The 16,657-nt window shown below is 37.9% G+C and overlaps 1 protein-coding gene across 3 annotated transcripts; it reads right to left on the bottom strand.

Moving 5' to 3' along the window:
• Positions 1-264: 264 nt before the first annotated feature.
• LOC133609766 (leukocyte elastase inhibitor-like) lies at positions 265-16,142 on the bottom strand. 3 transcript variants are annotated; one of them, XM_061965676.2, is made up of 11 exons: positions 15,984-16,142; positions 15,534-15,718; positions 14,100-14,198; positions 13,579-13,629; positions 12,662-12,799; positions 11,909-12,026; positions 11,697-11,839; positions 6,556-6,633; positions 6,350-6,439; positions 6,102-6,282; positions 265-1,257 (listed from the first exon to the last, which is right to left on the bottom strand). In XM_061965676.2, exons 2-11 carry the CDS (start codon positions 15,711-15,713, stop codon positions 1,031-1,033), a joined length of 1,305 nt encoding a protein of 434 aa, XP_061821660.1. In that variant the 5' UTR covers positions 15,714-15,718; positions 15,984-16,142; the 3' UTR covers positions 265-1,030. The 3 variants fall into 3 exon arrangements, with proteins under 3 accessions (XP_061821660.1, XP_061821661.1, XP_061821662.1); XM_061965677.2 differs by lacking the exon at positions 13,579-13,629; XM_061965678.2 differs by lacking the exons at positions 13,579-13,629; positions 14,100-14,198.
• Positions 16,143-16,657: the final 515 nt, after the last annotated feature.

Here is a 16,657-nt window from a genome sequence, read left to right on the forward strand (position 1 = left end):
ACATTACCGCCATCTACTGGATTTGATTATGGAACGGTGGATAATGTAGAAAAAAATAAATTGTACAAGCAGTGCTTGTACAATTTAATCGTTTAAATCATAATTAGTGCTTGTCAAGCACTAATTATGATTTAAAAAATGACATTCCAAAAACAACTTACTGTTTATTCAAACCAAACATCAGCTATGGTTCTCTTTATGTAGTCAAAAAACGTTGTATTGTTATGGTATGTTGGGAAAAATTTAATAAAACCGGAGATACAATTTGTTGTCCAAACACCACCAACTTTTATTGCATACATACGACTAATTTGATGTTTTTCACCTGATCCAAGACCATCTCCACTTCCATTCTGTCTGTGTCTTAAAACGGTGTGCTTTCATTGGGAGTGTTAGGCATTGAGCGAAAAGTCAGATGTCAACTTGATATTTAGCACCAACTTTTAAAGATGCCAGGGAGTATTTTAAATCAACGTACACTCGAACAGTCACTCACCGCCCTAAACCTCACTCTCATGCAGGTCATGGCACCGCTGGAACCGGACTGGTCCTGCAGACGAGCGCGCTAGACATCAAGCTAAAAGCACAAGCTGTCAACTCAATGTCCGGTGCAAACTTTGAAGTTGTTAAGAGTGAGGTTAGTAAATATCTGAATTTTGGTCGATAACAGGTGCTTAACTGTACAGAACATCATATTTCATCATTCTCTTTGGTCAAAAACACAAACATGTTGTCCATCACTGTCATAAAATGAGCAAAGCAGATTAAAACACTGCAGGATATGTTTGTGTGTTTAAAGGTTTTGTTCAACTCAACTTGAATAAAGCAAAGAGTGCAAATGATTCAGCATAAAGCGCTGTAATTAACAATTCATCACCTGTGAAAGTGTGAATGAGCACCTGAATAGGCAGTAATTGAACGCCTGACAGGCAGGCACATGTGGTTAAAAGCAGAAGCATCCTGGAATCACTCAGGATGTTAGCAGGGATTTCTTCCTCAAGTGGTTAATATGTAGTGGAGGAACATAAGCTCACACGGGGGAGCAAAATCTGCCTGCAAAAAGCACGCTCATGGACGGGTTATGGCGGATGAAGAAGAGGAAGGGGTGGTCAGCGATGAAGTCAGGTGTTCGCAAGGCACAGCGTAACATCATGACGGCGGCGGTGGCGGCGGCAGCCTCGGTTCCTTCCTCATTCACCTCCACAAAGGCCTTGTGGATCACCTCTGACAAGAACAGGTCGTTGGCAGGAGACATGCCTGCGAACACACAGCAAGTGTCAAACAAGACATTTGAAAGCGAAAGACGTGACACAAAATCAAATATAAACAGGGAGTAGCACGAGTATCGCTTGTGTAGTGAGTAGAGATATTATATCAACAAAAATTAAATACATAAGTTTGAATTAATAATGAACAGAAAATACAATAGGATTATTCATAAATTTGTATTGTATTTACTGAATTAAGTGAAAATCTGACAAAAATGTATAATTCATATTTAATCTATCCTTTTGTCGGAGTTGAGCACTTTGTGTAATTAAAGGGGCTGTTTGCAGCTTGCTCATAGTTACACAGTAACAACACCACCATTGGCTAGCTTATGTTACTGTTAGTGGTTTAACAGAACATATTGGTTTTAAAACGGTCTATTTTTCACAATTGCTAAGTTTGTGTAAAAATGTTTTTACAGGCACGGATAAAATGATTGATGCTTACAGCGGTCAGTCACCCTGTCTATTAGTATTATTATTAGCTAACAACACCCCAAGCTAATGCTCGTTTGTGCGTTACGTACGTACATAATTATGAACGGGACGGCGTGGCACAGTGGGAGAGTGGCCGTCCGCAACCCGAGGGTCCCTGGTTCAATCCCCACCTAGTACCAACCTCGTCATGTCCGTTGTGTCCTGAGCAAGACACTTCACACTGGTAGCGCCTTGCATGGCAGCTCCCTCCATCAGTGTGTGAATGTGTGTGTGAATGGGTAAATGTGGAAGTAGTGTCAAAGCGCTTTGAGTACCTTGAAGGTAGAAAAGCGCTATACAAGTACAACCCATTTATCATTTATATTTATCATTATGAAGCCGTAAGAGGGCGGGATATAATATTGGAAAGTTAGTGCCCTCTAGACATTTGTGTAAATGTTGCAAACCGCCCCTTTGATTAGACACCAAGTGTGATGTTGACGACTGTGACTCGAGTGTTATTGGAGGTCATCAAATTACAACACTCAATTAGAATGCAAATGTTAATCCAAAATAAGACGAAAAAGTTTTGGCGAAGGTGAGCTATATGTTATGTAAACTTGTAGTAGTACGCTGTACCAGGTAGGAGTGGACAGCTTGCCTCCATCTAAACATTGAGTGTGGTAGGACCAGTATCAGAACGATACTTGCCTGATGAGGTCTCTACTTTTTCATTGTCTTCTGTGTTTATTTTCACAAATATCTGTGTTTTGTTGTTCATGCTGATAAATTGTTAATATTGGTATGTATATTACAAACCCCGTTTCCATATGAGTTGGGAAATTGTGTTAGATGTAAATATAAACGGAATACAATGATTTGCAAATCCTTTTCAACCCATATTCAATTGAATGCACTACAAAGACAAGATATTTGATGTTCAAACTCAAAAACTTTATTTATTTTTAGCAAATAATAATTAACTTAGAATTTCATGGCTACAACACGTGCCAAAGTAGTTGGGAAAGGGCATGTTCACCACTGTGTTACATTGCCTTTCCTTTTAACAACACTCCGTAAACGTTTGGGAACTGAGGAGACACATTTTTTAAGCTTCTCAGGTGGAATTCTTTCCCATTCTTGCTTGATGTACAGCTTAAGTTGTTCAACAGTCCGGGGGTCTCCGTTGTGGTATTTTAGGCTTCATTATGCGCTACACATTTTCAATGGGAGACAGGTCTGGACTACACGCAGGCCTGTCTAGTACCCGCACTCTTTTACTATGAAGCCACATTGATGTAACACGTGGCTTGGCATTGTCTTGCTGAAATAAGCAGGGGCGTCCATGGTAACGTTGCTTGGATGGCAACATATGTTGCTCCAAAAGCTGTATGCACCTTTCAACATTAATGACGCCTTCACAGATGTGTAAGTTACCCATGTCTTGGGCACTAATACACCCCCATACCATCACAGATGCTGGCTTTTCAACTTTGCGCCTATAACAATCCGGATGATTCTTTTCCTCTTTGGTCCGGAGGACACGACGTCCACAGTTTCCAAAAACAATTTGAAATGTGGACTCGTCAGACCACAGAACACTTTTCCACTTTGTATCAGTCCATAAAACTTCCTCAACTAATAAAGTTGAGGAAGTTGAGCATTCCTCAACTTTATCAGGATTTATTGCCACCGTTCCCAACTTCTTTGTCACGTGTTGCTGGCATCAAATTCCAAAGTTAATGATTATTTGCAAAAAAAAAATGTTTATCAGTTTGAACATCAAATATGTTGTCTTTGTAGCATATTCAACTGAATATGGGTTGAAAATGATTTGCAAATCATTGTATTCCGTTTATATTTACATCTAACACAATTTCCCAACTCATATAGAAACGGGGTTTGTAGAAGAGTGACAATGTATCAGTATTGAAAACTATCACAATATTTAACCTTACGATACAATTAGCAATATGCTCTTCTCGGTATCACTTTTTTTTGCCATTACAAAACTTCTTTCATGGTTCCTTCTAAGTGAGTCAAGTCACTGTTTTGGGAGACAAGTTTCATAAAAAGTCCAATGGGCCTACTGGTGTGCTTTAGTAAGAACACTTCCACAGGACTGAGATGGAATGAAGAATATACTCTTTAGTAGCTTTACCTCACAGCTCTCTAACACTACAGTACGAAAAGTGTGAGCTTCAAACCTTTCCCACGCAGTCACGGGGAGAACATGCAAATTCCACACAGAAAGACCCAGAACCTTCTTATTGTGAAGCGCACACACACTAACCCCTGTGCCACCGGTGCACAAATATTTATTCTCTTAAAGAGACCATAACATGCATTTCAATCCTACCAGAAAGCAACATCAACAATAATTTATCAAATATATATTCTCTTTAAGGGAAAGTAACATATACTGTATGTCTAGCCTAATAGAGCAACAATAAACACGACATAATCAAAGCAATATTATTTTAAAGAGACAGTAACAAGCACTTTTAGCCTAACACGGGGGTCAGCAACCCGCGGCTCTAGAGCCGCATCTGGCTCTTTAGTGCCGCCCTATTGGCTCCCTGGACCTCTTTCAGAGATGTGTGAATAAGGAAACCGATGAAGAAAATAATAAATTTTTTGTTTTAATATAATTTCTGTAGGAGAACAAACATGACACAAACCGTCCTAATGGTTAGAAATCCCACTGTTTATATTAAACATGCTTCACTGATGAGAGTATTTGGCAAGCACCGTTTTGTCCTACTAATTTCAGCGATCCTTGAACTCACCATAGTTAGTTTACATGTACAGCTTTCTCAGATGCTGCCACAGAAAGACGTGTTTCATGCCACGCTTTCTTTGTCTCATTTTGTCCACCAAAGTTTTAATGCTGTGTGTGAATGCACAAAGGTGACCTTTGTTGATTTTATGGATTTGCTGAAGTGCTAATCAGGCATATTTGGTCAATCCATGACTGCAAACTACCGGTAATCAATGATAGAACATGCTATTTAGGCTAGCTACATATTGTAGTACATATTGCATCATTATGCCTTGCCAGTAGGTATATTTGAACTCATTTAATTTCCTTTACTTATGTCTTCTGTGTATTTAATTTATATTTGCATGTCTCATGACATATTATCTGTATGTAATATTGGCTGCACTTCTGATTGTTGTTTGTGTGCCATGATGTTCCAGACCACAGCAAACATTACCTAGCTTGCAAAGATCGTAATAAATCCATTAGAAGAAGACAACATGCTGTTTTCTTAAACTTGGACACACACAGCTATACATTTGGCCATTCTAAAACAGTAATTTCCAGAAGTTATCTCATCCTCTGACAAGCCTCCATTTTACTAATGATTTCCAATGTTGCAAAAATGTGTAGAATAAAAATTAAAATACAACATTTCTGTCAACGAAGATTTGCGTCAGCCTTTGATAGTAGGCTAACATAGACACTTACATCATGTGTTGCCTTCATTATAACATTTACATAGGCTTTTAATTTTTTCGGGTGCAGACAGATTATTTTTTTGTATTTTCGGTCCAATACGGCTCTTTCAACATTTTGGGTTGCCGACCCCTGGCCTAACAGAAAGCAACATAAACATGACGTATTCAAAGAGATATTCTCTTAAAGACACAGTAAAGTTCACTTCTAGCCTAATAGGGAGCAACATACATATTACAATAATTTCTGCATATTGTAGAATTTTGAATGTTGTTGCATTATTTTTAACTAAATTCTAGAATTGTAAGAGAATTGCTACATTTAAGTTTTTATCCAGGGCAGCACGGTGGAACAGGGGTTAGTGCATTTGCCTCACAATACGAAGGTTCTGAGTAGTCCTGAGTTCAATCCCGGCTCGGGATCTTTCTGTGTGGAGTTTGCATGTTCTCCCCTTGACTGCGTGGGTTCCCTCCAGGTACTCCGGCTTCCTCGCACCTCCAAAAACATGCACCTGGGGATAGGTTGATTGGCAACACTAAATGGGCTCTAGTGGGTGAATGTGAGTGTGAATGTTGTCTGTCTATCTGTGTTGGCCCTCTGATGAGGTGGCGACTTGTCCAGGGTGTACACTGCCTTCCGCCCGAATGCAGCTGAGATAGGCTCCAGCACCCCCCGCGACCCCAAAAGGGACAAGCGGTAGAAAATGGATGGATGGAAGTTTTTGTCCCCATGTATTTAGACTGCACCTACATATGATCACCACAATTGATTTTTGTTTTGATTGATTTTTTGGGGGGGATTTTTTTCTACTTAATAGCTCTACTTGAGAGCTATGAGATGTCGTGTGAAAAGTTTGACCCTGGAACAGATCATTGTTAGTTCCATTCCTTCCTCTGGGATGAATTGTAGGCAAGTATGATATAATAATGATCAATCCGGCACATACTGTATCCTACCAGAAAAATCACTGTTCGACATGTTGAAGGCATCTGACATCCCCATGCTGAGCAAGACATTCTTCATGTTGTACTTCTCCTCCATCTTAAATCGAGGGAGGCCCACCTGGACCTCAACTTCATCCATCATCTCTGCACGAGTCCACTCCACAAAGTTCTCATATGTCAGTAGCTTCTCTATCTGTGGCAGACACACAGTCCAAAGTTAGTGTGGGTTGTGTTGTGTGTTCATAATGCATGTCCTATACCTTCTCCAGACCAGTTGAGTCGTCCTCCATATGCATGGGGAGAAAGATGAGCATGCTGAGATCCTTTCCTTTGTAAGGCAGCTCCAAGATCTGTCCAACAGAAGCAGATTTTTTTTACCACAACATATTTGATGCAGTCACAAAAAGACAACGTGTCGTTTCTTCACAGTCACAAAAAGACAACTACATCTTCTTCCTGTCTTTACCTGGCAGCTGGCTTCAGGGATGTAAGTCAAAGGAAATTTGGATTTTTGGTGCATCATCTTCACTGGTTTGGTTGCATTCTAAGAACAACAATAGAGCTCATCAAACGATGAATGAATTAAACATTAAACATAATCATCACATCATCAAATTAAGACAAACAATATTTCCTTTGTTGTAATGCTGCAAACAACACAATTTCCTATGACTCCAATTCCTTTGTAAGAAGTTTAGAAGTTTTAATTTTAACAGTAGAATATTACATTTACAATATTCCATCAGGTCATGCATGGGTTTCATCCAACAAGAAGTGATCTAATCAATCAGATTGAATATTCAGGCGTCAGCAACTCGCACTCAATAAGTATATTTGTCTAAAGGACTGACAGAATGTTGCTTTTTAAAAATATTCGTATTATTTCCTACGGTCTGTGAGGCCATGAATGTGTCCTGATGATCCCTGGTGATTAGATGAGCATGAGGAAAGCAAGCAATAAAGAAAGATGCAAAAACTCTAATCCCTACCCTAACCCTGTGTGTGACAATATAACCCAAAACAAGAAAAATGTTAGAAAAAAATAATAGTTTAATTCTGCACGGCAATATCCTTTTGTCTGTCAAATTAAAAAAAGATCATCACTCTTAAAAGTTTATCATCTGTGTTATATTTTGATTGTGAAGGTTGCTGACCCTCTATCATATTGAAAAGTAGGACTGGGCCAGAGGTGGGTAGTAACGCGCTACATTTACTCCGTTACATCTACTTGAGTAACTTTTGGGATAAATTGTACTTCTAAGAGTAGTTTTAATGCAACATACTTTTACTTTTACTTAAGTATATTTATAGAGAAGGAACGCTACTTTTACTCCGCTACTTTTACTCCGCTACTTTTATCTACATTCAGCTCGCTACTCGCTACTAATTTTTATCGATCTGTTAATGCACGCTTTGTTTGTTTTGGTCTGTCAGACAGACCTTCAAAATGCCTGCCTTACTGGTGACGTTTCACTTCGTTCCACCAATCAGATGCAGTCACTGGTGACGTTGGACCAATCAAACAGAGCCAGGTGGTCACATGACCTGACTTAAACAAGTTGAAAAACTTATTGGGGTGTTACCATTTAGTGGTCAATTGTACGGAATATATACTCTACTGTGCAATCTAATAATAAAAGTTCCAATCAATCAATCAAAAGTGTGAAGGAAAAAAGATACTTTTTTATTTCAACCGTACATCCTGTCAAAAGCCTAAAGACTGACCGCACACGAGGACGTTCCTGTCTTCACAATAAAAGTGCCGCTCCATCGCGCCTGCGCTTTCAAAACAAGAGTCTCCGAAAACCAGCGCAAACAAGCTAGCAAGCTACGGAGTTTGACGCCAATATATTTCTTGTAAAGTATATAAAAACGAATATGGAAGCTGGAAACTTTCATGTGGTATTAGACAGAAAGGAGGAACTTTTCTTCTCCTCCATTTGAAAACGTGGACGTTACCAGCACTACTGTCTGATTACAATCAACGCAAGTCATCAGAATCAGGTAATACACCAACTTATATTCTAGTCTTCATGAAAGAAAGGAATCTATATGTGTTAAACATGCATGTATATTCATTAAAACACCTTTAACATGTAAACAAAAACAGCAAAATAAATACATATAAATGATATACTGTATATATCAATGTATATGTATCTATGTATATATATATATATATATATATCTATGTATATATATATATATATATATATATATATATATATATATATATATATATATATATATATATATGATATGAGTGTGTATGTTACTCATCAGTTACTCAGTACTTGAGTAGTTTTTTCACAACATACTTTTTACTTTTACTCAAGTAAATATTTGGGTGACTACTCCTTACTTTTACTTGAGTAATAAATCTCTAAAGTAACAGTACTCTTACTTAAGTACAATTTCTGGCTACTCTACCCACCTCTGGACTGGGCGATATGGCAAAAAAAAGGACCACTATTCGATCTCGATTAATATCACAATTTTTTATCAAAGTAGAATTGTCCTGTGCAGGTTTAGACCGAGTACCGTTGCATCCCTACTGTTTACTACTGCAGTATCTTGTAACATACATTTCTGCCATGCTTGATCGAGGTAATATATGCCAACAGTTACGCCTGAGCTATATATAGGATTTATCAATATATTAAAGTTTTTTATTGCAGACGATTCATACAATTAAAAAATTGATTTTTTCTCTCCTCTTGCTCTGGCATACTTTTTGCCCTCCAGGAGCTTCCGTAGCTTACACCGTCCCTTTACTTCCTTAGCTAGCGGCACGCATAGCAAAACATGGCTTATGCTAACGCTAATGAGAGGGCGACGTTTGTTCCAAAGAAAAGAAAAGTGTTGTCAGTACTTTGGTTTTGCAGCAACAGGCGTGGAACAAGTAGCTGCACGCTGCTAAGTTTATTTCAATAAGGCAGCAGCACATCAAACTTATTTCAGCTTCTGAAACTGAAGCTTCCAGTCAATTGTAGGAAATACAATTCTTTACCAGGCGAACAAGACAACAACAAACAAACTACAGGCTAAAAACCACCTTACTATTGTGCAATCTTTTACACCAGGTATGTATGATGATGCCATGTATGATGAGAAAGAAGCACAATGCGTAGAGCGATCACTGAAGCAGTTGCTCGGTATTCACACATCACCAAGATGTGTGAATGGAAAAGGCTGTGTTTACTTTGTCTACTTTCTAAAACAAACTACAGTCCTCTCAATGTTTTACTTCATTATTTATTTGGATACAATGTATAATACTATATTTTAATTTACAGAAATATGAATTTAATAATATAAAAGTTTGTACTTTAATGATCTCGAATTTGGAGATTGTTTATTTTGCATGCAATGTGCAATTACAATTACTTTTGTTAATTAAAGTATTGTATTCAAGCAGAAGTATTGTTTCCCAAGGGAAACTCTTAATTTAGTTATTTTAAAATTATTCCATAAAAGTACAATTTATATCTGGTCTAAAAAGAACATCATTATACAAATGATAATTTTGCTAAGAATAAATTGCAGTATATGCAATATGATTTGAAACTACTTGTTGATTAAATAAAAGAACAACTTGTTTTGACTTATATTTGAAGTGAAGTTAATATTTTATAGTGCTTTTCTCTAGTGACTCAAAGCGCTTTACATAGTAAAACCCATTATCTAAGTTACATTTAAACCAGTGTGGGTGGCACTGGCAGCAAGTGGGTAAAGTATCTTGCCAAGGACACAATGGGAGTGACTAGGATGGCGGAAGCGGGCATCAAACCTGCAACCCCCAGGTTGCTGGAACGGCCGCTCTACCAACCGAGCCACGCGGCCCCACAATATATTATATTTGTCATTTGTCTTCAACGGTTTCTTGAAAAAGTAGGAGGTAAAAAAACTGAAAAAAATCGTAAATCCAATTTTTGGTGAAAAATATTGGGGATTTTATTTTCAGGCTATATTGCCCTACCAACAGCTGACAACTGTCATTTTGTCAACATCTATGATTATGTTCACTAGAGGTGCAACGGTACAGGTAACCCACACTACGGTCCGTACCTCGGTTTTAGGGCCACGGTTTTGCTTCTTTTACAGTACATTTTGGGGGAGAACAACTTTTTTATCTCTCATAGTTCTTGCGTTATTTTGCTTGTCATCACAAACTTCATTCTGCAGTAAACAAGGGATGTACAGAATATTATCAGAGTTTTATTTCAAGTTAACAATTAATCAACAACACTTTCAAATGGCAAATTATTATTTGTATACTTTAATTACTTGTACACATCAGTGCTTCTCACCAGTGCTTTGGCAAACGACAAGCCAACTCAACAAGCGGTGACCCAGATTTTGGCGTTTATTAAATCGCAAATTATGTATCATATTCAATAAAAGTACATTAAAGTGCAGTTTGAATTTGAGGTACTGTAAAATAATGTGTAACAGCACATAAAACACATTTAATGATTATTTAAGGCACAAAATGTTTTTATCCACAAACTAAAACATTTTTTGAACCAACAATTTCTGCAGTTTTTTTGTAGTACATGTTATATAAGAGGAGTTCAATCAGAGCAAACACAAACAAAAAGTCTGAGTCAAAAATATTTAGGTATAAAAATGTACGGTACTTTTTTTCGTGATTAATTTATGAGTGTTTATTCTCCTAGTCGGGGACAACACAGAAGTTCAGTCACAAAGGCATTCTGTGAGTGCCTGCGATTCCGCATTGAGGGCAGGATTACTGCATGCACCACAACATGAGCTGCAGCAGATAGTGAGATTAAAGTCCGTCACTGAAGTTGCTGCTTCTTCTAAATGTTGTGTTTCAACTTCTATGCTAATGTTGGCCATATTGCTTCATTTTTTTCTTCTGGCCTGCACTCACAGTCGCGTAAGGGTGAAGAGGCACAACACTGATTGAACATTAGTTATGTCGTGACAAGCCTGACTTTCGTGACGAAGTACAGGGACAGTCGCGCACACACGTACACAAACACATTTACACAAACACACGAACATGTACACAAACACACAGAGGGTCGCGGTCAATAAAGGCGGGACTGCTCCGTGCAGGATTATCTCAAGCATCATTGCATTCTTACTCTTTACTACTGTGGTATCTTTTAACAGACATTTCCGCCATGTTTGATTGAAGAAATATGCTAATAGCTGGTCACCGTGATTGAACTGAAATCAATCGCGATTATCGATCACGATCATATAATCGCCCAGCCCCATTGGAAATAACTGCAACATTCTGATATTAAATAGAACACAAAACATAAAATATGAATTGTCAGTCTATACGTAGATCTGCAAAAGAAGTGTTACGCATATATGTGCTAAAACAAAAGTGATCACTATTTACTGAAAAATCGACAGTGCGCCTTATAACCTGGTGCGCCTAATGTATGTATAATTCTGGTTGTGCTTACTGACCTCAAACCAATTTTATGTGGTACACTGTGTAATGACAAGTGTGACCAGTAGATGGCAGTGTTGTGTTTTGATGACATTATTGTTGTTGTTTGGCATTATGGGTTATGGATGGAAGTGTAAAGATGAGCACAAAAAGTACTTTAACAGCAGTGTTACCTTGTTAATTCTAAACTGAGCGTCACGTGTTGAACTCTCTTTAAACTTCTTGTTCCAGTCGCCTTTAAAGTAGATGGCATTGACCAGCACCAGCCTGGTCATGTTGTCCAACACACCTGGGATCAGTATATCCGTAATCTTACCTGGTAAAGAGCAGCAGTGGAAACCATCAACATTGTGTTAACATTGTGTACTAGTGGTAAGCAGTCTACCTTGTGTCTCCTTTTCCACCCATTTATTAATGTTCACCCTGGCTGCCTCATGTCCTTTTATAAAGTCCACAGATTCCAGCTCCGCTCTGTAGTGCTTTTTAGTTTGTGCTAGAAAATCCTAACACCAGAAAGAACACATCATTTATGAACATTCATAACGAGCACAGGTGGAAATACTCATTCTAACTGCATTAAATACAAACGTGTAAATCTACATCAGTGTTTCCCAACTGTTATTGAACCTAGGAACATGCCCTATTTTACATTACAATGATCTCTATAAATACATATTATATTTATAATTTTCGTTTTGCTGGTTGGCCCTGCGATGAGGTGGCGACTTGTCCATGGTGTACACCACCTTCTGCCCGAAGGCAGCTGGCATAGACTCCAGCACCCCCGTGACTCCGAGAGGGACAAGCGGTAGAAAAATGGATGGATATTTTGCACTGTTTAATTTATTTTGCTCAAACAAATGTAGTAATAAAAAGTATTATTATAAAAATATCTGTATTGATATTGGATTTGTAATATTTGGTGTTGGATGTATTTCAACATTTGTAGTATCGTACACTTCTACTGCAAAGTCTTAATTTCTGCTCCAACTCTTGGATCCTTTTATCTTGCACTAATGGAGAGTATCCTGTTTATCACAATAGTGCGGTCATTGTCCTCATTTTTCATGCAAAGCTCTTAAGATTTGAATCTGTCTTGTTGGCGGGAACAAAACATGATTGATAGAACAACACAAACCTCAACAAACGGGTAGGACTGCTCCCCATACAGCCTGTTGGCAACACTGAGGGCATAAAGTGCTTTTGGATTGTTTAGCTCCAGCAGCACTTTGGCAAAGCTGGCATGGATTTCATCATGGCCTTTGGTTTTCAGAACCTGTGGATCAAGAGGACGTGAAGTTACACAGCAAGCAGATCGATTCAAGTTGTGCTGACATTAACAAGTGAATAATCTGTGCACAGTTGCACACATTCACCTGCAAATAGCATTACCGTACATTACAGACCATTGTATTCTGTTTACAATTCAATTATAGACTGATAGTGTTCGTTATATTTATCGAGTTACAATGTTTAAAGTAGTATTCAATAGGGATGAGCACTTCAATTTCCTAGATAGACTTTGGGCAAAAAAAGATCAGTTAATAAGAGAGCAACAGGATGAGAGGATGTTCTGAATCCCCGTTTCAATGCCACAGGAGTTGGCATAACAATTGCATGGTTTTACTCAATTTCCCCTTTGGGGTGAACGCATCCATCCAAATATCGATTTAATAGATACTAAGGGCTGTAATGGTACTGAAATTATAATAGCATGCTCATATCTCCTGCAAGAGGGAACATGCTCAGACAAGAATGGTGTTGTTTCATTGTGGTGCAAAAGAATAGCTGTTAAGATGCAAGGAAGAGAGACCAGTCGTTAGGATGGAATCTCCCATGTTAGCATTTCATTAAGTTATATCAATAAAACCTAGAGTGCTTATGTTCTGTAAGAGGTTGAGATATTTGATCTCTTAGTAAGATATTTCCTTTCAAATATGATTGATCAACTATTAATACAGCACACTAATTGACAGTCAAATAATAGATTGATTACTATGCCAATCCCTTGTACAAAACAATACAATATATTTGAAAAAAAAACAAAAAACATACTGTATCTTCTTCCAGGGGTGTCCAAAGTAGGCCCAACAGACTCATTTTTATCTATACATTAAATTAAACATCATCAATGAGAATTGGGGCCACATTGAAAAGAGAAAAAATATTGAATGTTTTATCACACTAACAAAATTATGAGTGAATATACAGTATATTCAATAGCTTAGCATAGTAGGACCTACACCAAATTAGAATAAAGAAAAGTCAAACCTGCATCTTAAAATTTTATGGCGCAGAAAATATAGACACCGTTGTTAAGTATTGTTAAATTCCAGAAGCATTTGTCATATCATTCTGAGCAGCCGCAACAAGAAAACCATGAAGAGAAAAGTTGTGGACATTGTACAACATCAAGATTGTTACTAGCAACACTCTGTGTAACAAATAAAGCTGCTCCCTTTGCGCTATACAGATTTAGAACCTTTGTTCCTCCACCTGCTTGCACCCGAGTTAGTTGTTAGTACAAAGCTCCACATGCTTCTAGTGCCTTATTTCTATGTACTGTAAGTTACCACCTTCTGCAGAAACATTGGCAGACTGGACTGGACTTGCTGCTGCATTTGCATATCTTGTGCTTTTGCCTGTTGAGACTTTGCTTCATTGAGATACAGAACCTGGAGGGTGTGAGTTCATGGAGTTAAAAATCATCAACATGTGTGCAAAACATGGCAAATCATGGTTGTTCATAATGTAACTAAAACGATAAACATTGATTTGATTGAACCAAACTTGTGTTATACAGGCGGTCCTCTGTGTACCAGTAAGTCACATTTTAATGTACTTAAAGACCTAAGTTTGTCATTCTGTACACAAATCACATGAATTACATAAAATACACAGATCATGAAGTACTGATTCAATACAGCAACAAAAAAGGCATAAACACATGCACTAAGGCTCGATATACTTTTTTATAAGTTAGCACATTTATGTTACACATTTGTTTTATTTTTGAATCAATGATATTCACTGCTTCTCACTTATCCTCTTGACTTACTCACATTCAGAACCAGCTGTGCAGATGGTTTTAATAGTAATTGATGACCACATCAAGTAGAGTGTCACTATGCAGATCTCCACTTCTTTGTTTGTTTTTTTACTTGGCAGCTATTTCCTGGTTCATTGCAGTGATTACAATTTTAAAATGCACTTCATTGTATCTCACCTGTAAATAACTATTTGGAAATTAACTATTCCAAATAAATCCTAACAAGTAATCAATACCAAAAATTATAAATATTCTGCTACATTAAATGTGTTCGTTGTCTGTCAGGTGTAACCAATGATTTGCCTCCAGAGCAGAAGTTCATCAGGGTGCCTTTTGAACATTTCATTACCAAACATACAAATACACACCTTGCACTTTACCCCTTACACTGCAGTCAGCAATTTAACCTATGTCCGAATTCCAATTGTTACACCAACTTCTCTCTCACCAACTCCTACAACACACTTAGGTTGCAGTTGTCACACACATAGGCAGGCGAACAATCGCACACACACCCACGCTCACACACAATCACGTCGAGCAGCTCTGACTAAACTGGGTGTGGCTTTGCTTTAGCAATTGGTTGGTAAAATGAGCCAACATACTTGCACCATCTCGAGTTCCACCTACATTCCAACTGAATAGAATAGTCTGCTGTTTTAAGGGCAGGGAAACTTAGATGGGAAGATCCTACTTGACTTTACAACAATTTCTGTAACAAACAAGTATAATATTCGACTACCGTATTTTTAAACATAGATGGTAAAAGACACTTTCTTACATCCATTTGGTAACATAATTCACATTTAGCGTACATATATGCATAAAAAGTGCTGCAGTGTGAGCATGTGTTATGTATATTGCACATGTTTATACCCTACAAGCATTTTGCCTTCCATTGCATGTTGCAAAGCAAGGGAAGCTTGTCGTGTGAGAGGAAAGAGATGATTTGAAAGAGTACCTCTGACATTTGTGAGGCTGTGTTGCCAGAAGCCCCCAGCATCACCATGGCGAGGGCTGAAGAGATGCTGAAAGGGGAGAAGAAGACATTTGCAGTCTTGTCATTGTCGCTCAATCGTTTCAGAAGATCCAAGCAGAAGGAGGTGTTAGCTTTGGATATATTGTCTGCTGATGACGCCATTGTATCTGCAAAAAATAAAACCGGGTTATCAATTCAGAATGTTCTCAAAAATACAACTTGTTTTGATAGTGTCGGATAATTGAATGGTTGGAATAAATAAATAACAGGCTGATAGCAATCACTATATTCATTAAGATTTCGTCCAGGACAAAGTATTGTTATACTTGATACCGCAGTGGAAATGAGCCATAACAAAATCGAATTTCTTTACGACAACCATTACAATTACGCTCACACCCGTAAATACGTCGACAAATAATAATTACTTACTGACAGACGGTGATTTATGTCCTTTGGTGGTCAAGAATACTCAGACGGTTGTCAAAAAAGTGTTATATATTTTTTTCTACACTAACACGCCCAAAAACGTCATCGTAAAATCAGCTTCCGCGTTTGCCAATGACGTCATACGGAAACCGACCTAACATACGTTTAATGCCCGGAAGCGCAGGATTAAAACAAAAAAAGATTGACTATAAAAATAATAGATTATACATACCGGTAGATTATTGTATATAATTGATTTTTCATTTGGTTTAATCTCATTACATGATTATGTGAGTAAATGTTGTCAAATGATGTTCTTATATTATTATATCTAAGAGGAATATGTATAAACGGTGGGAAATGGATGGATGGATGTTGTTATATTGTCATAATGAATGCACTGCACAGGAATTGTTCTTAGTTGTCGTTTACTCAACGTTTTGTAACATACACACACAAGACTTGGCACACTCTTCTTCTAAGTGTGCCAAGTGACGTAGACAGGAGCCAACATAACAACGAGTGCGCCCTCTATTGGCCTATCTCTTATAATTATCTCTCAAGAGAGCCAACAATAATGTATACATACAATAAGTAGGCTAATAAAAGATGATCTACGATACCACAGATGTTTTACAGCAGGGGTCCCTAAACGACGGCCCGCGGGATCCGGCCCC

This window comes from Nerophis lumbriciformis, linkage group LG07 (assembly GCF_033978685.3).
Source record: "Nerophis lumbriciformis linkage group LG07, RoL_Nlum_v2.1, whole genome shotgun sequence".
NCBI lineage: Eukaryota > Metazoa > Chordata > Actinopteri > Syngnathiformes > Syngnathidae > Nerophis > Nerophis lumbriciformis.

What these genes read in the sequence shown, in the direction of transcription:
- LOC133609766 (XM_061965676.2), bottom strand. Translation starts at nt 15,713, where the DNA reads ATGGCGTCATCAGCAGACAATATATCCAAAGCTAACACCTCCTTCTGC. An exon ending in ACTCAACTGGTCTGGAGAAG is followed by an intron (nt 6,283 to 6,349) that starts GTATAGGACATG and finishes TGTCTGCCACAG; the next exon opens with ATAGAGAAGCTACTGACATA. An exon ending in GTCGAACAGTGATTTTTCTG is followed by an intron (nt 1,258 to 6,101) that starts GTAGGATACAGT and finishes GTGTGTTCGCAG; the next exon opens with GCATGTCTCCTGCCAACGAC.